General features: G+C 41.4%; 1 protein-coding gene across 2 annotated transcripts in view; it reads left to right on the forward strand.

Moving 5' to 3' along the window:
- ABCC8 (ATP binding cassette subfamily C member 8) overlaps nt 1-26,683 on the forward strand; it is a 1,425,084-nt gene that overhangs the window by 849,853 nt on the left and 548,548 nt on the right. For both annotated transcript variants that reach the window (XM_085648067.1, XM_085648068.1), the window contains one exon: nt 10,664-10,762. In XM_085648067.1, coding sequence (XP_085504193.1) covers nt 10,664-10,762 — 99 coding nt within the window. The remainder of the gene's footprint in view (nt 1-10,663; nt 10,763-26,683) is intronic.

Raw genomic sequence — 26,683 nt, forward strand, 5'->3', positions numbered from 1 at the left:
ATTTCAGTATCCCAACCCAAGTTTATGGTGAAGTCAGATGATTGATAAATATTAAGGGAAAGTACTGTTTATAAAGTCACCTTTTCCCTGCCTGAAACTCTTGAACACTAAACGCTAAATTACACGCACCTTCCAACTGTCACCCAGCTGGTGAATGGTCCTGAATGAGGTGTGAAAACTGCTCTAAGATCAGAGACAAAGACCTAGGTGGGGGGCGGTGTTTTGTTCCTCTGACAGCATGACCATTTGGGATGTGCCGAGGTGCTTCATTTATTCGAAAGGTGGCTTTCTTGTCACAGGCTGATATTAGATGACACCTGGATTGGCCCCTTCTTTTGATCTCCTCTCAGGCAGGCCCGACTCCATTTGAGGGGGGTTGTCTCCAGACCTGGTTTGAAGTGACCTCAAAGGAGGAGCTTCTCATTACCCCAGCCTCACCTCTGGGTAGGCACAAAGGCTCTGAACAAAAATAGAATGGTTTCACAAATTTGAATTTTAGGAGTGAGGGTGACTGAGGGATTGTTTGCAGTAGGGCAGACAGAAACTGCTACAAATGTGGGAATGGGTACCACAGGAAACGTTTACCCCATTGCTTAGGGAGGGGCAAGACATCACTACACCCACAAGCTAATACTAGACTTAAATGTAGCATCCCTGGAACCCTCTTCAGAACGCCGCTGGACCTGAGGAAAATCAGAAGAGGATTTAAACTGCTCTTTGAGACTTGATAGGAGTCCTGAAGGACTTGACCTACTTCCTTTTGTATCCAGGACAAAGAAGTGGACTCCAAAAGTTATAAGGCTGATTTTCAGTTCACGCTGCAGAGACACAACAAGCTACATGAAGCCGTTAACTGCACTTGCCCAGCTAGCCAATTCCAACTGTACCTGCCCTGAATCCTGATACTGGCCTCTGCTGGAGTAAATCCAATCTACTTCAGAGGGTGTATTCTATTTCTTTGGTCCTGGTGAAGACATGGATTATAAACTCAACCCCCATAGGTGAAAATATTGATGCTAAGATCATTAGATGTTTTTACTGTGTATCCTAAGAATGGGCAAAATTATGTAATGACTGCTTACCTTTACACTTGAGATTGCATTCATGAAAACCAGGAATTTTGTTATATCTTTCTTGTACCACAGCACAACTCTTTCACCTTCAGGAACACTGTTCTATTGCACTTATTTATTTCTTATTTTTAACACCTACCTTGTAAATATGTGTACTTTATATGACTCTTGAAACAATAGAGGTTTACCTTTACTTTAAGTGAACAACTTGATATTAGTGTGTACTTTGCCTATACTAAGTGATACGTAGATTACTTTCTCAAGCCTATTCATTATTAAACATTAGGTTTTATGAAGAGCACAGAAATAATTGTAGTTGTACACTTATATTAAAGCCCAGATTTTGAGGATTACCGGGTTTTCCCCGTGCCATATCATTATCAAAGATCTAGGTGCCTGATTCTGACTTTGGCGGTCTTGGAGCGGGCCGCCACACCAGTGCACCGCTCCAAGACCACCAAAGTTGTCCACCCACCGGATTATGAGTTAAAATCCGGTGGCCAGTCCTGCGGTGGCGGCCGCAATGGGGTCCATTTAAAAGGCTCATAGCAGAGAGTTAAAAGGGCACCGCCGTGGGACCACCAAAGTGTGTTCCTGCATGGCATGGACTGTAGAGTCCATGCCATGCAGCAACAGGGGGTCACACCCAAGCACAAAGGCACCAGAGAGGCTCACTGCCATGAAAAATGTGGCAGTGAGAAGACTCATGGTATGCTTGGCGGTGCCGCAGCTGCACCACCAGCATATTGCGGGCTTCAGACCACTAGTAGCAGTGGTCCTATAGTGGTCCGGCCTCCCAACTCGTGGTAGGGCAGCTAGACCACCAGTGCTACGGCAACCTCACCGCCACTGTGTTTTTGTCGGTCCATCAGACCACCAAACTCACAATTGGCTTCCAAGACAAGATAGGAAAAGTCAGTCTGAGTCAAAGATGAGAAAGGGAAATTTCAGGTGAAGGTAAGAAAGAGCAGTTTGAAAAAGGTTTTATCCTTTATTTATACTTTTATAGGAGTAACGTAATCAAATAATAGCTGTATTTGTCCAGTGTATCTCTGACAGAAACCAAACAGACTAATCTCCTAGCCACTTACATGGTCCATCTAACAAAGACATACTATATCTTCAAGGGATAGCACAGGAGCAAGTGTTATGAAACTGATTCTAAAATATGTGAACACTTCTCTAATCAACCCAAAGGAATAAAGTGATGAATGAAGATACTTTATATAACATTGTTATGAAGGATATATCGCACAATGGTGTAACCATGCCTATATAAGTTAAAGATCCTTTCAGAGCAACACATGCAGAGGAGAGACCCATTTGAGATCATGAAAAATGGTGAGTGAGGGAGTGAGTTATGACACTTGCATAACATTCATTCCAGACAATAATTTCTTGACTCTGTATTGCTTAATTCCAAAGCAACATGTAATGAGTGGTGGAAGGAACAGCGTATTAAAATTAAAAAAAGAATAATTCAGGTATTTAAATTTATTGTGATAAACCTCCTCTCTGAAATGTAGAGGCAATATGTTTCTGAACTTTGAACCCAAAACAGAGACCCGAAAAATGTTTTAAGTGAAGATGGTCTTGAGTAAAGGAATGGGCTCTCTATAAGGTGTTGTAGCTACAGACACGCCTCTTCTTAGAAGTATTTGAGTTACATATAAGGTTTTACAGCTGCTGCTTTAGGGTTTATTTTGCAACAAAGATGTTGCATTTTTTATCATTTCTTTGCTCAAGTACACTCTGGCATGTAATGATTTTTGGAGTTGTGCCTTTCCAAGACATGACTATTCACACTGTCTACGCTTGAACTGGCCATTTTAATTTGTGCTGGTGGTTGGTAGTTCAACCCCTAACTCTCCATTTCAGTCTGAAGTTGCCTAAATTTACAGCAGAATGAGACTGCAGATTAGTCCTTCGCTTATATCTCGTAAGGTCAGGGAAACAGAAGAATGGTAGACAACACAGTGATCCTTAACCATTCAGTGTCTTTGCAGCCATGCTATTTTCACAGACTTGAGTGGAAATAAAATAGACTGTTGCTCACACTCTCAAATATTGTGCATTCTAACCCTCAGCGAGGATGATTAGAAATCTGATGGGCAGGTCATAGATGTGGTTGAAATTTCTGGCAGTAGTGGTATTGCTACTAGAGTGAGGAAGGTAAGGCCTACTCCCTAGTCCTCACTTCCTCCTTGTTCAGCCTCCCAAGAAATTTGAGGACTAGCACTCACTTTTCTTGCAAAACACAAATGGTTCTTGAAAAAACAAATAAAACCTTTTAGGATTGATATCTCTTTCTGTCATTTTTCTCTTTTTTAATACAATTGTTCCAGCTTAGTCTTGCATGTCATTATGTATGTTGCATGCCTTGCTAACCATAACTTCCACATTTCAGTAGTTTGACAAGTTTGAGCCAGGACCATAGCTCACTTTTTACTGTAATTATTTTCAATGGTTTTCATAGCATTTGTGAGAAAGTATGGCTTTTTTCTGTATCCCCCCACTTTTTGCCCCCATTTTTGACTACTACATGCTGGTTTTTGACTATGATGGTGCCCTGGACTCTGCTAACCAGACCCAGGGCCTATGTTATCATATAATTAGTAAGTCATTTTGGGCTGTTTTCTGCAGTGTTTATTAAATAATACATTCTAATGCGATTCATTATTCATTATTCATAATTACAATTGGTACTGATAACCTACAATTTGCTAGTATTTTGTAGGGCATGTATGTTTAGGGGCCCAGCAGATTTAATGCACTTAGGTGTGCACTGCTGTGTGGCCTGCTGTCATTTTAAAAGTCAGCCCTGCTTTGCGACTTTGGAATTAAAGGTACTCCCAAAGTCTTAAACGACTTTATATTTACATATGTCACCCCTAAGGTCTCCCCTAGGTGCCCCAGGGGTAGGGTGCCTTGCACCTATTAGCAAGGGCATTATAAAAGATGTTTTATAAGCCATGGTGATAGAAAAACTGCTAATGTTGTTTTTCCCCATTGTAGTACAGCTCCATCGGCTAACATGGGAATGCTTTATTAAACTTTAATAAAGTCTAACTATTGACAAGAGTGAGCTAAAATGATACTTCTAAGTGTCAAAGTTATAGCTAGAATAAATCCAACAACTGGCCAAGTTTGAATTTATGATAACCATGACATAAATGTTATGGCACTTGCTTTTCTATTGTGCCAAAATCTAGCCTTCTGACTGCAACTCCTGAATGGCCAGCATTTGACAGGCTGATCCAAACTGCTCTGATGAGGTGTGAAGAAGTCTGCATTGAGACAAAGGAGACATCTGGTGTGAGGAGAACTGCTGCTGCCAAGCAGAGGACAGGAAGAGGGCTGGGTAACCAAACTGGTCTTCAAAAAGGGAATTACAGTTTAGAGAAGGAACAACTCCCCCACTCCACCACTTGCAAACCCAGCCAGATGGGAGCCCCTGTAATTGATTTAGCAGAGGGGCTGGAATGGGAGTGTTAGGTAAAGTTAGCCACACCAGTAGGTTGGGTTAGCCAGACCTTAAGCTCCAGGCGAGATTTCCACCATTTTGGATTTTAAAGAACAGTGTTTTCTGGGATAAGACTGTGCCACACTTTAGAGGAAGTTGTCATACCTAAAGGTGGCACCCTGCACACCATTGATCAGGGGTGCCCATCTGCTTGTCACCCCAGATGCCTGGATAAATATGGGAGAGCTACCCCAGAAACTCAGATCCCTGTCTTGAAACTACAAGGCGAAGAAGCACTGCCCTGCTGGACCCCTGTACTGCACTAGAGAGGACTGCACTCAGAAGTACTGCACCTGTTGCACACTTTGGTCTTCAACCTAAAAAGGGCTTTGCCTTGCTGTGAAAGTTGAAGGAGTGGACTCCCTAAAAGCAACAAGTTAAAAGAGCTCCATCTACATCATCTCCATCAAGAAGAACCCAGATGATCACCTTCAACTGTACCTCTAGGGATTTGGCCAGGTACATTGTGAGAACTGTAGTCCTAACTTCCCAAGGCGCCACTCAAAGATTCTAAAGCCTTGGATAGGTGTTGCTGACACGTTGGAGCCCCAGAAGAACGTTCTGGAAGAAGATGCAGAACTTTGAGGTCATTTGGACACTTTTTATTAAAAAGCTCCATAAATTGACCGACCCCTCATCGAGAGTCAAGTCGGTAATGACTGACTGCGACCCGACCTGAAATTCAGGCTTGCCTTGGTGAAGCTCCAGAGCTCTTTGTTGCTGATTAAACTTCCAGGAATCAACCAGGGCATCCAGCTGACACAAGCTGCCATTGTCAAATCCAAACTTGGCCTGCCGAACAGACATGCTCGACTTTGAGACAAAAAAAGTGACCAAGTCAGAAGGTAAAAATGTGACCGGGCCCTACTGCTCACTGTATCAGATCCACGCTCCATCACCTGAAACTTTTACTTTGTCCTGGTCAAGCGCAACAGAGATATCCCAAGTTGGCTCTTTCGACTTGTAAGCACTAGAAAATGTATATTCTTCAAAAATTCATGTCTCTGGTTTCCTAAATTGGATTTTCGTTATGTTTTAATCATAAAAATATTACCTATTTTTATAAATTGGTGTTGGAGTTTTATTGTGTGTTGTGTCTTACTTATTTTAAAGTATTGGTGTTTCTAAATGCTTTACACACCTGTCTCCTACGCTGAGCCTTACAAAAAGAGGACCCATAATCAGGTCATTTTTTTTGTATGGTTTAGTGAGTGGAGGGCGACCTGGTTATTTTCCCTCTATAGCTCCCTTACATTTTGATCCTAAGTTAAGCCTGCCGGCTTGCAGCCAGCTACCAAGGGTTGAGCAAGGGAATAATTTATTGAGACCTTGACTGGGCCTTATATTTTGATTGTGGCCTTATTATTAGTGGTAAGCATGTACGTACACCTACTAATAAACCACCTTCCAACAATATTATTTATGACTTACCTAATGTTTAACCCCTGCAGCACATGGCCTTTGGCTGTGTGAGGCAAGGCCTGTGGTCAAGCCCTGCCCCCAACTTTCTTAGTCCGACCAACTGACATTGCACACAGTCTTGGCTGAATGGGTTGACTGCATGGCTAGGCCCTGTGCCCGACTCACCATGGTTGTTCAACGCCAAATGTACAAGGCCTGAAAAGCACCTTTTGTGCACTGGGTGCCACCTTCCGCAAGGGTCAGTGCCCTACCACCATCAGCTGTATGCAGTTGGGTTGGTTTCAGAGCATTCCTCACTTTGCACTGAGCTTAATTTGCTAGCTGCCAAGTTTCAGTAGATTAATTGAAGAAAGTTATTAGTGAATGAAACTCTTATTGACTTTGCATTTATCTTTACCTACACCCAACAAATCTGCTCAAACTTGAAAAACCAACAGTATTCTAAGCCAGCTAAATATATGCCAGGTTTTGTGTGGATTCATCAAACAATGCCAAATGTATTAGCTGATGAACACTTGTTTCCCCCTTGAAATCTTTTCTCCTTATTGCCCTTGCATTAAATTGAAAAATGAAAAAACTAACAGTACCGGACACATGCTAAGTCTTTACCGAATGTCATGCCGCTCCAGCAGATGGTGCCAAAGTTATTAGTAAACCAAACATGTTTTCAACCCATTCTTTAACTTTGCCTCCCTCTTGGATTTTCACAAACTATAATATACTCCCACTGGGTATTACTTGCAAAGCAGTTGCCACACTTGACATAGATTGAGAAAACAGTGACAAAGTTATAAGCACATAAAAAATGTACTGTCTCTCCCCAGCTTTAATTAATTATGGCAGAAAATGTGATACAACAATGCTACATTTATTAGCAAATGAACATCCCCTTTTAATTCCCCCCCCCCCCAGTTTATGGATATAGGCAAATCCTAAAACATCAATAGCAATCTGAACGTACTAAGTGTATGCCATATTTCAAGACATATTAACCTCTTGAGTGCCCATGACGAGCTGGACTCGTCATGGGCCGCGGTTGCGCTGTGCCCATGACGAGTCCAGCTCGTCATAAACCCCGCCCGCTAATGAAACGCCCGGCACAGGGCGGGGAAAGGGCGGGGCACTCAAGGGGTTAATTAAACAGAGTCAACATTATAATGCAAAAATAAAAAATAGATATCTGTCAAGATATACAAAAATGCTAACCCTTTAAATCCTGCCTGGCACCTTTTTTTAATCTAAAACTGATGAAACGGATTTACACTGAATCAAAAAAAGCACACTTTATCAGTAAAGTTCTGCTTTGATGCGAATTTCGGTGTAAATCTGTCCAGGGGATTTTGCTTTATCTTTCGGCAAAATTTTCTATGGGAGCTGAAATAGGAAATTATATATTTTACACCATCCCCTTCAAGACTTAGTTGACTGAGTTAGTAGTTGAGCACATTTCATGGTAATGGATCCACAGAGTCAAAAGTTATAACCAAACCAAAAAATGCCTTTGGAATGGAAAGTGCTGCTGAACTACACTGACCAGAGAGAGTGCGTGTGTGTCTGTGTGTGGGTGTGCACATGAGTGTTTGTGTAAGTATCATTTATCTCCACTGTGAATACACTTTAAATAAAGTATTTTTTTATGCTTTCTCATAACATATATAGCAAAGAACAAAGACTGGGATCATCACATACTAGATCCCTCATGTCCTTAGGTAGCAAAATGTCCACTCAACCCACCTGATGTTTCCCTCTCCTATATTGGTGCACCATTCTTATCTCATCTATCTGCCTCGACTTATATATATTTATTACCCTATTGTTTCCTTAGTCTGTGGATGTAACTCAGAATCCCCTTGCATGTCCTAGTTGTTCAAGATTGTTTTATCTATGTGAGTTGTGTGAAGGCTGGAGCCTCTCTAGAAGCCCCAGGACCTGATCCACCCTCTGTCCCATGCCGCTACCTCCTCAAAGTTATCCAGTAATCCTTATCTTCTTTACGAGAAAGGCAAAGTTGCATGTCATCAGCCAAAGTCCATTCACCTGTGTCTTGTACCCAGCTCGACACTATGGGGCTCCACATACCTGTCCACCATAGCAAAATGCTTTTTAGCCAATCTCAGCTTTGAAATTAATACCAATCTTCTTCACGCAGCGAAAAACACAATCATGGAAAGATTAATTCTGTATGTATTTACATGTTTAAATATTATCTGATCAAAGAGGGGTTTTAGTGTGTTCTGGTACAGTGTTCTTGAAAAGGAGAGCAAGAAAAACACAAAATACAGTCCGGTTCACTCAAGAAATATGTAACGCTACTGCAATAAAAATATGTTCATATAAACCAACTTATCCACTGTCACCCTATCTGTACTGGCATAAACTGTGATCCATAGACAAACTAGAATCCTATAGAGCTGTGATTAGGGCTCTCCTCAAATTTCCTGGTTGTGAGAGGATTGCTTGGTTCGCCTACGAGACAGGCTCTTACTTCTGCTTTGGGATACCCCTGCCAGAGCAAAACAAGCCCCTCGTTCCTTGGTCAAAGAACGACTGAAAGAGTTTTTCTGGTTGAGGGATCTGAAAGGTGTAAAAGCAGGCCCTTTTTTTAACATCAAGCTCTCTCCTGAATATGAATCTTTTTGGCATATTGTCCCAGGTTCCATTCCCCGGCAACTCCACATAAAATGGAGGTACTGGGTCCTGCTGTTAAACAGCTTCTGCATAAATTGGTGCGCACAGTACTGTAGCTCTAATGTGTGCCCCGTGTGCAAGCCAGTGGAAGAAACACTATATCACTTTGCCTTTATTTGCCCAGACACGAGAGTTGTAAATGTTGTTGGGGAGACAAAATATCTGCACGCTCCTTGGTTTACTCGCATGCTCATTGTCAAGTCCCAGAGCAATGATGCCCAATAGCGAACCTTCTGACATTACTTATACTTTAGGTGCACCCCTCTCCTTTTACATACTATTGCACTTCTTATTTATTTTTTCTCTTCCCCGATCTTATTGTGAGACGAGGTTTTATTAGATCGGTGTTTTATGAAATGTTGAATATACTGATGCAATGTATTTGTTTATCTAGTTACTTGCTGTGCAGTGTTTTATGGATCTTTGCATCCCAAATAAACATTTTAAACAAACAACAATAAAATATCAATTACTTTACTGCTGAAAGGGAGAAGAATCCAAGCATCCACTAAAAAACCCAACCTTGATGTCATGTAATCAAAGTCGAACACCAGTAAAAAAAAATCATTAATTCTTCTCCAAACCTTGTCCCAAAATATTTTAATAAATACACACTCATAACTCTAGCTTTTTAATGTCCAAGAGAGTGAAGTACAACACAGTCAGAAAATGAACTATTAAATGTAATAATAACAATTTGTATAACCTTTAATAGAGAAAATATATGGATTGAGTATTATCTCCAGCACCAGCGACTCAACCAATCTCAAGCCATAACTTTTTACACACTTGGGAAGGAAGAATCAAACCAAAATCTGATTCCACATTGTTTTCAATCTTGTTTTTTAGGTAATTATTGACTTAATTGAAGAAGAATATATAAAGGATTTTGGGGTGGATCTATGTGTTCTTAATTGATTAAATTGCAAGTCACGGTAGAGGCTGTGGACATATTAGGATTCAGCCAAACAGTATTTAGAACGTCCTTTCATTTATCATATAGACTAAGACAAGACTTGTGAATATTATACTAAGGGCCGGCTTTAGGGCTGTGCGACTGATGTGGCCGCACTGGGCGCTGACCTGTGGAGGGGGCGTTGTGACCTCAAGGGGAAGCGCTGTGTTTAGCAATATCTTATGATTGGAGAGTGCCGAGGGGTACTTTTGCAGGTGGAAGTCAGAGAATCCGATGTGGCGGTCCTGGGGTGTGGGGTGCCAACAGTGATTGCTGCACCGGCGCCACCAGAGCTAAAGTCGGCCCTGATTATCCTTATCCCTTAATTGTAGGAAAGAGTAACACTCATTATCATGAAACAACTTGTGAACCCAAATGATACTATAATTGCCCTAGGGACACAAACATTGAAAGTTTAGGCTTTTTCTACCAGGGTTAAGGCGAACCAGAATGCCAGCCACAGTGGAGTCCAGCAGCCATAGTCCTTTAGTGTTTGCTCCCTTTAAGAAATGGGATGCTCCTCCATTCCATTGTAGTGTACAGACCATAACATGATAATGTGAGGGACATCCTGAAAAGAGATTCCATGGCTTGCCCTTTGTGTATTCGAAAGGCATGGGCCTTTGCAATGCACCTTGGAATTTTTGGTACATAAACAGCTTTGTTATTATCAACCTAGAAGATCACAAGGCCTACATCAATGGGCATCTTATCATGCATGAGGAACCCAGCTTCATAAAAGACCTGTAAATACAAATGAGACTTGCACAGTCTAAAGATTGTGATGAGGATAGAAGTGATGCAATTAGTTTTATAATCTGCAATTGAATGAATAGTCGCAATTTAATATTCTTGATAGTATCATCAATTTGCAATTATATTTGTTTCATTTTACCATGAGACCTTATTAAGCTTCAAATCATCAGAGTTGAAATTGCGCACTTGCTCAAAATGAACCGAAAAACACATCATAATGTACTTTGCAATATTCTTTATTTCTAGAAAACGACCATCTGTGGCGTATGCTTCCCAGAAGCCATGGCTCTTGAATGCTACTGTGGAGGAGAACATCACATTTGAGAGTCCATTTAACAAACAAAAGTAAGGATTTTCGAAAAAAAAAAATTGACAATCTTTTAATCAATATAGTATTTAAAGAAGCATATTTCGGCCTACGTTCTGAAAATATTTTGCGCTTCATGATAATATTATACATTGAATTTGCATAATGTTGCTGCAAAGTAGAAATTGTGTAAAGTGATGTTTTCATCCCTTTTTTCACATTTGTAATCTAAAGGCCTTGTTTGTACAGTGCTAAATATAAAAAATCACTCAACGCCAAAATCGCTGTTCGTGCTAGGTTGGTGCAATCGTTTAGAGGCTAACTTGGTCGTTCTTCCGATGGGGTAATCAGGCAATAATAGGCCATTGTGTGGAAGGGCTTTTTGACTGTTTGTGGGCCTGTTTTATGGTCTGCTGGAACAATTTTTACTGCTGATTTCCCTGATATTAAAACAAACACTGCCTGCAGCAAGCCAATGCAGTCTCCCATACCCTGCATAACACTTACAGTGTCTGTGATACAAGTTCATAACTGACCAGATCTGAATACATGGTCAACTTCTCTAGCTCTCTAATTTACTAATGGGGACCACTTTTATTTTCATGTATGGACTTTTCTGTCCCAAATTGACCCTGAGGCCAAACGTTAGTGGGCACCCAAATTGGTATTGCAAGTATGACAGAAAGTTCACAAATGCACTCTGTTTTTTCCCTTCCCTAATTTCACCAGATAAAATTTGATTTAACTTGTTTTCTGAAAAACACTAAATTGTGTGCTTTTGATCTCACAGGAAAGACACAGTTTTCTGCATATCATCCTGATACTCTAGGGCGGTAGTTAAGCCTCTGAAATCTACAGATTCCTCCACGGTTGCTAAATATACAATACCATGGCATCTATAAAATAAATGGAGGAATAGGGCTTCAATTTTTTTTTTAAAAGCTATTTAACATCATTTTGTTGAAATTTACCGCTGCGTATGACCACCACTGCTACAACTGGGCTTAAACACAATTTTCACTCTACTTGCAATGCATGCAAGTATCAATAAAAAAGACTCATGCGCTGTAACAGATTTCACTCTTGCTCCTGGGTGCAAGTGAGGCCTTCAGTATTCTCATTTATAGTTCAGAACCTAACAACTGGTAGCGGAAATGATTGACAGACAACTCGGCAAATGTAAGCAAATATTTATGGATTTAAAACCGCAATCCGGAATCGGAACTCAGTGCCGTAACTTCTTTTTTTATACTCTTTCTTAAAGAATCACTTATTTACAAAACTGTGACCGAAATCATGACTTTTTGATACAACACCAAATACAAACAACAGGAAAATGAGTCAGTCAAAACGTTTATAGGCAAATGACTAACTCACTGTTTGGATAAATTAAAAAAAGGACGTTTACATTTTCTTTATTCGCAAATGACTATAATAAAATTAGTTTCAGCAAGTTTTTAAAGTACATAAGGGCATATTTACAAGGGCTTTATCTCCGCTTTTTTGGCTTACAAAGCCAAAAAAGCGGAGATAAAACCAGCGCCCTATTTACAAGAGGGTGCTAACATGCATAATCGCATGTTAGCACCCTTTTTTCCAACGCCTCACTTTGCATCTCCAATGAGATGCAAACTGGGCGTTACTGGGCGTACCCAAGATGGACTACCTTGCAAATATCACTGATGTTTACATCGCGATATTTACAAGGCAGCCCACATGATTTTAGCACACATTAGATTTTGGCGAAAACAGCCGTTTTCGCCAAAACCTAACGTCTGCTAAAATCCTGACTTAGCCATCCCTAACATAGGGGGTGGATTATGCTGATACGACCCTGTGGGTCGTATCAGCAAGGTTATCGCCCTTTTGCAGGGAACATCGCTGGAAAACCAGCGATGTTCCCTGCAAAAGGGCGATAACCTTGCTATCTCTGGAATTTTTATCACCCTGGAGTAACGCGTTGTTAATAACGCGCTACTAGGGCGATAAATACCAGAGATAGCCTGCGATAATATAATGATCGCTAAGCACGGCCAGCGATAATTATCGCTGGCCATTGTTAATATGCCCCATAATTCGCAATAAAATATGACAACGATAACCCCCCCAAAGTGCTGATAGCAGCTTTGAGGAACAGGCACAATTGTAAAGAAACAACCATTTTTTTTCACCACAATTCATTCAATTTTCTAAGTGGGTATCAATAATTCTCATTATTGTGGTTTCTACCTGCTTGCAATTTGTGTTGGAAAGAGTTGTGAAACTAATGAATGAACCTAGAAAGATGTACACATATGAAATGTAGACATAATTCTGAATTCAGTAAGGGGTCATTAATGTCGATCACTCATGTTTTTTTCAAATAAACTAATTGTTGTAATCAAACAGTAAAAGTAGGGAAAAATAAGTCGGTGACAATGTTTTAATCTGATGGCTGATCTACAAAGGTAATATACCATTATATCTGGCATACTCCTATGGCCAAAGGGTGTATATTTTTTGTTAATTGTCCAATACCCAGCGCAATCAATAGAACTGCAGCTAACACCAATTTTTCATAGTTTACCGACCATGCATCAGTCCACAAGGTAAAATCCAGCGAATGAAAAATAGATACAGAGTAAAGCTATGTAATATTTAAATGTCCTCTAGGATCTGACTTTATGACCATTGGCTATTCATACAACTCTACATTTGGGTTTACCCATAATATCATGTGATTCAGAGGACATTTTGCAAAGTGTGTCCTTTTCTTTCACAAAACTGGAAATACATATAGTAGATAATAACCGATTCTATGCTAATATGTGTTACCACAGTTCTCCCTTTAAAAAAGGTATTCCCATCAGTGTTGGTAGACCTATCACTTGTGACTGTTAAAGGCCTAAAATGCAATGTAATACATCAAGAATTATTCTTGGAATTTCAATCTTTCTGGATATGTGGGTAGCTATGAATTGGGCCCAAGGTCTGCAGACAACCTGGGAAACCTACCAACAACAGGCATTTATGAAAACTATATACACACACCAACCCTAATATTCACTAGGGGACGGAGCAAGAGGCTAAGGGGTGATCAGGGTGATCTGGCCTCCAAGTAATACATGTACACACAACAAGAAGCTACCCTGAATGAGTGTCTGATTCTAACGAAAATGGAGGCGCACTACGCCTCCTTCTGTGTGATGTTGGACATATCAAAAAAATGTAAGGACTGTCCTCTCACACCACCAGGTGTCATGCTTCATCATCAGAAGTCCTCGCTCTCTGAAAACCGCATTTGATAGAGAGCGGGCCTTCACCTGGAGACAGGGAGGCACTTCTACAACTAAGTGGGGGCCCGTGCAGGAAAGTGAGTGAGTGATTTAAAAATGAGTGCAAAATCCACATGAAATGTTATTTAAGTGGGATTCGCTTAATATTAAAACTTAGGGTGGTGACACAGGGGTTTAGTACCCCATCCCCATCAGTGTCATCAACATGCTTCAAGTAGGTGGTAAACCACTCGCAAACAGGAAGGGGTCCCCACGGGACCCCTTGCCCTCTGTGAGTATGTGAGAAAATATTTTTAAGAGCAGGCAGTGACCCCTGCCTGCCCTTTAAAAATTTAACTGAAAAGTTTTTTTTTTAATGCACCCCGTTTTACTTTTTTTAAAAGCAGTCCCAGACATTATGGTCTGCTGACCCCAGCTGGCCACCAACCCTGGGAGTGCTAGCCATTCCTAATGGTGTCGCAAATTGAGCCTGCATCATTAATATTCACGAGGCATGCAATTTGCGACCTCATTAGGAATCGCAAACAGTGTCTGAGAGACAATTATACATCCCAATTTGGAATTCGCAAATAGTGAGTTGCAAATGCAACACAATTTGAGAGTCGCAAATTGGTGGGTCGTACATCTGGCCCCTGGTGTCTAGTCTTCCTTTTGCCCCCTCAGGGAGAGCAGATTGAGCATAGATCACCGAATTTCCCCCCAGTGGGGCAGAAATTATGTTTAGGCTTCTAGGTTCCAGATGCCAGGGCAGGTCAGCCACACCCCATTATCTAGAAACAAATCTATCACTAGTGCCTAGTGATATTTCTGCCCCCCGCTTCCTGGGGAGGGCAGATTTAAGGTAAATTCTCCAGTGAGGGGACAGAAAACTGTATGGTCTTTAAAGTGGGTGTGAAGGGTAATGCAAGCATCGGGCGCAACCCATTCTTTTTCAAAATAGCCTGGCCCATGAGTATTGTGTAAGTTCTGCTCAATATATTCCCCCAATGGGCAGATACACTGTTGGTTAACTTGGTGGGTAGGTGAGGAATAGCACAAGCATGGGGGTACTCCCCCTTTCAATTTCATGATTTCTATTGGATTGATCTCTGGGCAGGGATTGCCCTCTTGCAGATAACTCCAAGCTGGGATTTAGTGGGGAAAGGTACCATTGGTAAGTTAATAATCTCCTCTTTCCAATGGTACTTCTCAAGTTTTGATTGGAGCTTGGGAAGCTGAGCTGTACCCCAAGCACAAAACACAATGAAAGTAGAAAGAGCCAAACTGCTCTTTCTACTTTCACTTTCAAGGGTATCATGTGTCATATGCACTGATTGTCATTCACAGCCAAAAAAAAGCCTCACACGTCTGTGGAATCTCTTCCCCAGGAGCCCAAAGCGATGGCTCTAAATGAGACCAGAGGGATTTATAGCTTTTAGTGGGAGTATGTGATGTTCATATTGTCCGCACCTTGAAGGTATTAAGGAGTTAAAGTGGATAAGCACCCTTTATTGAATGTTTGGTGCTGGCCAGCCAATCAAAATGCTCCCTTTACAGACCCACAAAGAGAGTATCTCATGGCTGCTAGGTTCCTGCTCTGCCGGTGTGCTCTGCATTGTTGCACCTCTCCTCTACTCCATTAATTCAGTGCACTCTTGCCCAGGGGATAACAGCTTTTCTATTACAACCTACTCTGCATTATGCTGTCTGGTCCCCTCCCCTTTCTTGACTTAAGCCAAATGTAAGCCTAATGGCCAATTAAGAAAAAGCAAGCATATCAATTAATTTATTTGTTCCACACCTCCTCCTGGGCTTTAGTACTTACATTCTCCTTAAGTGAAAGAGAGGGTTGGGTGGGCACAGTCCTAAATAGAGAACAGCTTGTGATAGAAGAGCTGGAGTTGTTCAAGAGTTGTTTATCCCCTTGCCACGATAAGCTTAATTCACCTGTGGGGGAGAGGGAAATGAGGATGCTAATAGCATCATTGCACTTTCCTGCAGTAACTGCTAGTAATTATTGTCGCCTCGTCTGCCACTGAGTGATATACCAGGATAGGGTGGACCGAACTAATCTGGCTTTTGTTGAAACCATTTTCAACTTTAACCTGATTATCCCAAGTAGAGCACCTGTGTTTCAGTCCAACAACCTATGCAATACTAAGGCCTCCATTTTATCATTCATAACAGAGCTGGAGACCAGACTTGCACACTATATATCACTAGAGAGGTGACTTTGCAAAAGAGGAGTCGTGGAGCCTTTTCCAAACTCTGCTCTTTATCCCTAAATGATTAACTCTGTGATAACGGTTGATTAAAAATTATCTTTTATCAGTACTGTTAGACCTGTCATCCTTGGCATGCTCTCCCCTGACGGTTTACCTCTACCTCCTGTATTTTTGATGCTGTGCTGGATTTCGTTTTTGCTGGCTTAGATGCTTTGGGCACTTTTCCAGTGCTGTTCAGCGTCAAAGTGCAAGTCCTCCCTAGGAAAACTGTTATTATGATTGGTTCCCCTGATTGACATATTTGGTTTACTGGTAAGCCCCTAATAATGTTCACTACGTGTGCCAGGGCCTGTAAGTCAAATGCTACTAGTGGGCCTGCAGCACTGATTGTGCCACCCACATGAGTAGCCCTGAAAAAGTATATCAGGCCTGCCACTGCAGTGTCTGCATGCAGTTTTAAAATTCCATGTCAGCCTGGCAATTGCACCCAATTGCCAGGCCATAACCTTCCCTTTTCTTACATGTTAGTCACCCCTAGGGTTGGACCAAGGTACCCCTGTGGTCAGGGTGCAGTGTATGTGAAAGGTAGGACATGCCCTGGTGTGTGTGGCCTGTGCTGATAGTGAAATACTCCCAATGTCGTTTTTCACTATTGCAAGACTATCTATTTCCATAGGATAGAATTGGGAGTATGCTTATAACATCTTGTAAGCATAACTACCCCTGGGAACGAGGTGGGGAAAAAAGTTTAGTATGCCTGAACTCATAATGTTAAAATGCATCTTTTAGTAAGGGTAATTTTTACATTCTGTGTTTGAAAATACCACTTTTAGAAAGTAAGTATTTTCTTGCCTAGCCATCCAATGTGCCTCTGCTAGGATGTGTATTGACTGTCTGGCTTTGGAGTGGCAGGGGCTGGGGATGTGCAGTAGCTCCAGAGAGTCTGGATGAGTTAGGACTCAGCTGAATAGACTTGAACTGCATTTAGAGTAGGGGGAGGAGATCTCCTTTCACCTGAATGGGCCTGGTCTGCATTTCACAATGCTGTCTCCACCTCCTGCCAGGAAGCTGCACCAGAGAGGACAGAACTGGTTTTGACTGGGGACACCAGCGAACAAAGGATTTTGCTGTATAAGTATCGGGCCCAGTCCCCAGAAGTTTAGATCATCCCTGGAATTCAAGAGGACCCTTTGCCAAGGAGAAGAGCTGGAGAGACTGAGGAGAAGTACTTCCCCTTTGCTGTGTGCTATGTGGGGTTGGCCTGCAGTTGCTGCTTCTGCCAAGGAAAGGAGAAGGACTTTGCTGTGTTTTGTGTCCCCTTCTTGAAGGAGATCTCCAAGGGACTCTGTGTGCTGGCCTCCTGTTCTGAAGTCTCAGGGATAAAAAGACTTCATCCCCAGCTGCCCTGAACTCTACTGCTGTGAGTTCTGACCTGCCAAGCGGTGCCTCTGCCAGTTTTGGGCCTCTGGAGGTCGTTGCTGCTGTTTGGGAGCTGGAAGAAAGACGAAACTTGAAAAACTGCAAACATCGATGAATCACTCTTCTTGGGGCTGTTTTTCTGATGCATCTCCATGGCTCAAGAATAATTTCCACTCATTGACATGCCGCTGCGAAAACCGACGCATCGCCTGTCGCCGCTGCAAGAATCGACGCATCGAGGGATCGTAGCTGAAGAAAACCGATGCATTGCCTCTCGACGACGCTGCATCGATCACTGATGCACCCCTGATTTTCACGCATCGCACCTGTGTGGCAAGTTTTCCCGTAGCACCACCTGCGGACCAAAACCGTCACATAGAATCAACGCATCACTATCCATACAGACCAGATTCTATGCAACCCTTTCTATGCGTGCAGCAGGACTGTCGCATCGCCTCCCCAAGGTCTCAGGAGTTCACGCAGCTCTTTGTTTCTGACTCTGCGGCTATTTGGGCTTGTGAATTTTAACACAACTACATGAACTTTGTGTAAAAGTCATGCATCTATAGTTTTCTATGGTACAAGCTCTTGAAACCTTTTGAAAATCATATTTTTAACTGTGTATGTTGGATTATTGTCTTTTGGGTCTTCTTTAGTTTAAATAAAGATATTTTATTTTTCTAAAGTGGTGTGGTGTGGAGTGGTTTTGTGGTGTTTTCATTGTATGACTGTGTGTGTTTGTACAAATACTTTACACATTGCCTTTGGGATAAGCCTGTCTGCTCATGCCAAGCTACCGAGGGGGTGATCAAGGGTTATCTAAAGTGTGTATCCCCCTTACCCTAACTAGAAGCAAGGGTCCCTATTTGGAAAAAGGTACCTACCTCTACCAACTATAGACCTCCATTTCTAACAAGTACTAAACATGATGTCTGACTTTTCCCTGAAAGCTGACTTTCATTTGCATACTTGGTGAAAACGATGAGCATTCTTTGGAGCTGTGCCCATATGACTAATAAAATGAGGTAATTGGCATTGAACATAGCCTAGATATACTTTGATGCCAAGTGTGGAGGATTTTTTGGAATTGTCTTCATATATGGAAAACAAATCACTAAAGAAAATATTGAATGGTTGCAGAGCCACAATAATAGATCAACAATAACTCATAGTGGTGTTCCCTTCTGCCATTGTTGGGCTTACTACAGCTAAGGAATTAACATGGAGTTTTGAAATGGTATATATTAAATTGTGTGGGCATCCGTGATGAGTAATTTGAACCACAGTTCAGTCTTGTGATCCAGTCAAATGCCTTTAAAAAAATCTATAAATGCACAGTGTAATGGCACCGCCAACTGAACCAAGACTATCTAGCAATAATGGCCAATACCATCATAATGTAGACTGTGGGCTAACCCCTGCTGATACGCATTTGAAATGGGGCAACTATGTCACTTCGATAGGACCAATGAAGTACCTCTGAGCAAAATCTTTTCCTGGTGTGTCAAGAAGCTCAGAACTCAGCAAAGCAACAAGTAACACTGAATAAATCGTTGTCCAGTCATTGTCTAATCTTGTAAAAAGAAATAGAACTTTAGTGCACGTACAATTAAATATCATTGCAGAAAATTACAAATATTTACACATAAAAACTATAACAGGATGCAAGTGGGTATCCTAAATATATTTCATAGTGTGCAACTAAGCCCCTAAATGTAAACTAGAGAAATTAGTTTTGGGATGCCTTTAACCATCCCTGCACCAGCAGACCCCAAACTATAAAATAACAATACGCCTATCCATGGCAAAGCATTCCAAGATATACACTAGTAAGGAGTTGGCCTACTGGCTTTGACAGGGTGTTCACATTAATTAAATCAGACCTGCAGCCCTTGGCAAATCATGTTATATATATCAAAAAACAAATAGCCTACTGCAGTAAGTCATCACTTTGCACCAGTGAAGCATCAGATTATGCGCAGTACTTACTTTTATACCAGGATGCATAGCAACCACCCAGGACCCTCAAGAGAAAGGATATGCCATCTTCAGGGACTTCACAAAAGGATATCCCTAGGACAGGATTGAAAAGCTTATTCTGGGTAATTGATTCTTCATTCAGGCAGGTTTTGAATGAACACTTTCTTCCTCCTCATTGTGATTTGAGGGTGCCTGCCATAATGCTAGGCAGCTCTCCAAATAATGGACAAATGAGGTGAGTCCTCCCTTTTCCTAGTGGACCCCCAAAGAAATATTTAAATTTTAGCCCTAGTGACTTATATGGTGCTCCTTAGCCCCGAGGCAGGTTTACTCTTTCTGTTTCTTATTGATGCAGCCGTCTCAGTTCATGTTTTTACCTTTTATAGATGTAACCACACAACCTAAACTAACAACATGTGCCCCCCTGCAGGATGATGTGATCACTATGGTTTCCCATCTATCCAGCACTCTGTTGTTGGGTAGCAGGTAGGGAAGATAGCTGTGTCTCTGTTTCTCTAAGTTTCCTGGGGAGTAGTGATGCTGCTGGTGCTCTAGATACCCTCCCCCAGGGCCACAAGTAATTTATTTTAGTACCTGCTGTTCATGGGAATGATAAGACTGTTTTCCCATCTCTAACGGTCGGACATTCACATGAATCGATATGGTGCCTAGAGCCCTGGGACCAGATACATGTGGACATTTTGTTTAAAAAAGAACTCCCCTTGGTGTGTTGTCATTATTAGGTGCCCACAGTCCTAGGAAACATGCTGCTGTGCATAAGAGGCCATGCTCAAGAAGCTGGAAGGAAATACCTAGGACCCTGCAACTATGATTTAGAAGGTGTTTGTTGCATGGTGCTCCAGTTGGTACACGCCAACCACTATGAACATTCTTCTGGGATCTCCTAACTCCCAAAATGGTACTTTGGATTTTTCAATGCCTTTCTCAGCCTCTAGCACTACTGTTTCTTTCCCTTTACCACCAACTTTATAGTTGCCTGGACCTGCCCTCCTGCCAGACCTGGGGATCTTTTGTCCTAGAGGTACTTCACTCCTGTGCTGATGCTTCCTCAAGCAGTCCACATGCCCAATCCTCTTTTGTTACAGGAAGACGTTTTCAGTCACCAGAATCCCAGGATACTACCTCCCCTAGGGTCATCCGCAAGACCACCTACACAGGTATGCCTGAAGTAATGTTTCCTTTGTCAGCCTAGTAAATGGCTCAACATCTGCTGCAGGCAACAGGTGCCATTTAACTTTGCAAGCCGCAGAAGTATTTTCCTGCACCATATATTATGAACTGACTGAAAAATTATATATTCTAATTGGGGATTAGGCACTTGTAACATATTTGAGGCATGAGAGCCCATACACTGGAGACTTGACAGCAGTGCCCCTGTGTGAAGAGTTCAAAAACTAGTAATACCAGTCGGCCACAAAATAGGTATGAACATGCAAAAAAAGATGGATTTTCTCACACAGGCTAAGTCAGATATCATTTTTCCTTGCTCAGCTTTAATGTGTGCACACTTTCAATCTGCACAGAGCTCCTTACTCCAGCTGCACAGTTAACCTTATGTTAAAAGGTGATAACTGGAAGTTACAGCTGAAATCTCTTTTACCTTGGAGCTTACATTGGCTAAGGCTCCATTATGGAGGTTCCACACCACAGAAGAGGTCCAACACCCAGAGCCCCCTTAAAAAACTGGAAAATTTCCCAGGTTATAACCCAATTTCGTACAAATTATATCTGTTGCGTATGGTAGTGTTTAAATTAAGCATGAGAATTCTGAAGATATTTATTTTTATATTATATATATTTGTATATATACAAATATATATAATTTAAAAATAAATATCTTCAAAATTCTCATGCTCAATTTAATCTTATTTAATTTAATATCGCTTTATGATCGCTCTTGAATCCCTTCAAAATGATATGAAGCAGACACCAATGCAGAAATATTATTTTCAAATATTTATTTATTTATGTTACGTTTTTTCATTTCATGAACAGCGGAGCACGGCTTCATTAGTCTATATCATAATAGCGCTAATATAATCATTATGCAATTATTTCCATTTCTTTACAAAATGTATCCAAAATTCATAACAATTCTATATACGTACAGAACTTTGATTTCAGAGATCATTAACACTTAGTACATCTTTTACAGGCAGAGCAATTTGATACCATTGCACATACTCCGATATTACTCTTTAAACTTTAAGGCAAGTTCCCCAGAGGTATCAGCTGCTCAAACTTACAGGGATATCACTGCTTATAGTAAGTATTTGAAATAATTAAATTCTAGTGCTGATACACATTATTTCTTTTCCCAATATTTCATGAGCATACTCCCATTCTGTTTGACAACCTTGTAATTTCTGTGACAAATTATATATAAATATAAATACAAATGGTATTGCCCTCTATTCAATCCTGGGTCTGTATCTACTGGCAGGTGCCTATGTGTTCCACCACAATCTTCCCCCTGCCTAATACTTATCTTGATGGGCTAGTGCAGCTTTAATAGTTATAAATAGTTATTAACATCATTCAACATCTGCATGTCCCCCTAAATTCTTAGGATCTTTATCATGTTGGCCTTCTATACCTCATGATTGCTGTGTCGGAATGCTGTTGTATGTATGTGTATGTGTTTTTTGTAAAGCGCACTGCTGCCGAGGCGTCGCGGCGCTGTAGACCGCTGGGGAACCCGTCCTGGCTATCCCTGTGAGATGGTCCCTCCTGGGTATCTCCAAGGTGAAACCAGGCATCCCCGGCGAATGTGGGGGGCCGTTGTGGAGATGAGGCAAGCTAATGCCCAGAGTTGCCGAGTGTGATCCCTGGTTAGAGTAGGCACCGAGGCGAGAATTATCAGTCCACTGGCCCTGGTCCACGACCCTGCCGCGTCGGGAATTGAACCCTGGTCCCGGGCCGTCCTCTGCTTCCGGGTCTGCCGCCTCTAACCAGTGAGCCACACTACTCCACATCCGGTATTGTCCTAACCCTTGATACACTGACATTCACTTGAAAATTCCTGAGTGATCATCCTCCACTCTCTTCAATGTTAATCAACACTCTATATTGTGTGCCAGATATATCTCCCTACCTATATATGGTTCTTACTTTGCTGTATTAGTGCTCTGGAATCATGTAACTGTTTCATCCTATGACACACACTGGAAAGAAAAGGAAAAATAAAATGGAAACATACGTATAAAGTACTGGGGACAAAAATCAACGGAAAAAGAGGTCAAGGAGGGAGAAGTTAGTCAAAGACCTGACCGGGTATCCTGGTTATATCTTTTATTTACCCATGACTAACTTTATCCTAATCTCTTCGCCTATTTAGAGACTTGAATGTAATTCCTTATCATAATTGAATCCATACGATATTTTGCAATCTAACTTTATGATGCATCTCATCTCCAATTCTCTCAGTAATTTAGTGTGCCCCCCCTTCTACTGGTGGGTCCTGCATCAATTACAAAATACTTGATTTTTTTTTAGTCTTTCTGGTGAAACATTTCACAGTGGCGTGCCACCGGATAGTTATGATCAATATTTGTAACTGCCCTCATGTGCTGTAATATTCTTAGGTGGACTGATAATGTTCTGCTGCCAACATACCTTAAATCACAAGTGCATGTTGAAATGTACACTGCAAATTCTGATTTAAATTGTACAATCCCTTAATTTTTATTGCTCTTGTATCAAAAGGTGTCACATACCTTGTGGTATTTTGGCCTATGCTACAGGCCCTACAGTGCGAACATTTTCTAAAGGCAGGTTGAGGACGTAACCAACTTTGTTCACGCTGTGTCTCAGGGCTACTGAGTACCACTGCATCCTTCAGAGATGGTGCCCTCCAATATCTTATCAGGGGATATTTTGGTACCAATTTGCCACTACAGGATCTGATCTAACTACATGCCAGTTTATTATCATCAATGCTCCTAATTATTTTTTTGGCTATTGAGAGGGTTTATAAATCTTATTGCTGCCTGTACCTGATTAGTTTTCTTTGTGTTTTGTTTAGAAAACAAGATTTGTTCTCTTGTCCTTCTATTGGCTGCTGTTTGTGCAGCCTTCACTGCTGTGGCACTAGACCCCCTCTGCTCACACCTACTCTCCATTTCATCCAGGCATTATCTCAAGTCATGATCTGTTCTGCAATTTCCTCTAGCACATGTCATATCACCATAGAGTATACCCAACTTTGCGCGGGTAGGATGAAAAGGGGAGGTATGAAGGGTTGTATTTCCTGTGTATCTTTCCTGTGTAATCTTGTTTCCGGTTTCCCTTTATACACATATACCTCAATGTCAAGAAATGTTACCATGGATGTACTTATATCATATGTAAAAGTTAGATTCTACTCATTGCTGCTTTGATTTTTTACAAACTTTTCTGCCGAGTCAACCGACCCCTTTCACACCACAAAAAGATCATCTATGAATCTGATCCAAATCATAATGTGTTCTGCCCATATATCTACATGCTTTCCGTGGAGCACCTGTTCCTCCCACCATCCTACATGCAAGCATGCATAACGGGGGCGAAACAGGTGCCCATAGAAGTTCTGGCTTTTGTTGATACAACTCGCCTCCGAACATGAAGAAATTGCCCTCCAAACATCTCTTAGCCATGGTCAATAACATTTAAGCATGCTTATTCAAGGTAACTGGTCTACTTTGGAGAACATGGTACATAGCTCTCAGCCGATCTGTGTGTAAAATACTGGTATACAATGTTGAGACATCCATAGCAATTAGCACATAATCACTCTCCACAGAGATATTGTAAATCAACCTCAGAAAGTCCCAACTGTCTTTTACACACAATAGTACATTTTTCACATACTGTTGGAGAAAAATATATTTGGATGTATTCTCCATCATGCTTCCATTAGCTGAATTTATTGGACATCTTGGTGGGATAAGTGTATTCTTGTGAATTTTTGGAATTAAATACAAAATTATCATATATATATATATATATATATATATATATATATATATATATATATATACACACATATATATGTATATATATATTTTTTTTTTATTTGCATAATTTTTTATTACTACAAACCAGTGGAAATAACGGGCCCTCAGGGGCACTTCCGAAGTTTTATTGTTCAATCGACACCTGAAACAGATACGTTTCAGGTCTCTGCCTTTCTCAATGTAATCATACAAAACTCATGCACCTCCCCCTAAAAAATGGCAAGCTCTTTTGACTCTCAGGAATGATGCAAACTTTGTAATTAAACTACCAGACAAAGGGGGGCTATGTGGTTTTGTTGACAAAGGAATACTATGAACAGGAGGCTTTAAGACAATTGGCAGATCATGAATGATATGAATTAATCCACAAAACTGTGTACATTAATAGTATTAGAATGTTTAATTAACTGTTGGACACTTGGAGGGATAAGGGGACGTTAGAGTATGAAGAATATCAACTCCTAAAATACAAAGATTCACGAGTCGCTTCTTTCGACCATATCCTCAAGATTCCTAAGCACAGCAGTTCTCCATCAGAGCGTCCTATTGTTTCCTACAAATCTAGCTTGTTAGAAAATGTGTCCATCTATGAGTACCACATTCTCATTCCATTTGTAAAACATTTAAGCTCTTATATCAGAGATACAAAAGTCTTCCTGCGTAGAATTGAGGGCATAGAGTGGGAGGATGACCTTTTGATGATTACCTTAGATGTCATAAGCCTCTACACCAGCATTGATACACATCAGGGATAGCGGCAGGAGAATTCTTCCTAAGAAGCAGAGCACTCATAATTCATGAACACAATCGGATGATTGTACAATTGAATGAATTCTGCTTTAATCAGAATATCTTTATATTTAGTTGGCAGTATTACAGGGAAACAAATGGCAAAGTCATGCGCACCTGCTTCATCCCCAATTATGCAAATGTATTTGTAGGCTGGTGGGAGAAGCGGGTAGCATGGGATGAGGAGTATCAACCATGGCTGATCCTACTGGTTCCTTATATTGATATCCTTTGAATAGTGTGGAAAGGCACTAAAAAGTCAATGGAGGATTGTATTACTACTTTGAAGCAAAACTCATTAAATCTACACTTCACTAGCCATATCAGTGACAGTATGGTCGTCTTTTTAGACTTGGCAGTATATGTGAAGTATAACTCATTATTGACATCACTCTATAGAAAACCCAAGGCAGGGAATTCTCCGTGGCATGTGGAGAGTAGTCATCTGTGCAGTCTATAGGGAACTCCTTTGTATCAAGCATAATTGTAGATTTTACAAAAGCAAAGACAGATATGATGTGTAGGCTCAAGGCTAGGCTTCATCCAGAGCACAGCAAGGGACAAGGTTCAAGCACGGTCATGCTATAAGCTTTTGGTAGACAGAAATCAGGATGTAAAGTAAGTTCAGGTCAGAATTATTATGAATTGTCAATCAAGGTTGGTGAAGCGCAACTACTCACCGGTGAGGTACTGGGAGGAGGGGGTGCAGCTCCGTAGACTGCTGGGATCATCCAAAGATCCAGGCCTTGAGGTCCTTCCTGAACAGGGGCAATGTGGGATATTGCCAGAGGTGGATGGGGAGGGTGTTCCAGGCTTTGGCTGCGAGGTAGGAGAAGGACTTTCCTCCTGCTCTAGTCTTGTTGATACAAGGCACTATGGTCAGAGAGAGCCGGGCTGATCGCAGGTGTCTTTTGGGTGCATGAAACTAGAGCCGACTGTTCAGGTATGCTGATCTGGTGTTGTGAAGGGCCTTGTATGCGTGGGTAAGGCGTTTGAAGGTTATTTTTCTTTTGGCTGAAAGCCAGTGGAGATCGTGTAGGTGTTGGGTGATGTGACTGCAATGGGGGATGTCGAGGATCAATCTGGCTGCGGAGTTCCCGACAGTCTGGAGTTTGTGAAGGAGTTTCTCATTGATTCTGGCGTAGAGAACGTTGCTGTAGTCCAGTCTGCTGATGAGTGCATGCGTGACGGTTTCCATGGATTCGGTTGGGATCCACCTGATAGTCTTTCGGAGTGTGCGGAGGGTGTTGAAGCAGGTCAAGGATATGGTGTTTATC

This window comes from Triturus cristatus, chromosome 3_2 (assembly GCF_964204655.1).
Source record: "Triturus cristatus chromosome 3_2, aTriCri1.1, whole genome shotgun sequence".
In the NCBI taxonomy this organism is placed as follows: Eukaryota; Metazoa; Chordata; class Amphibia; order Caudata; family Salamandridae; genus Triturus; species Triturus cristatus.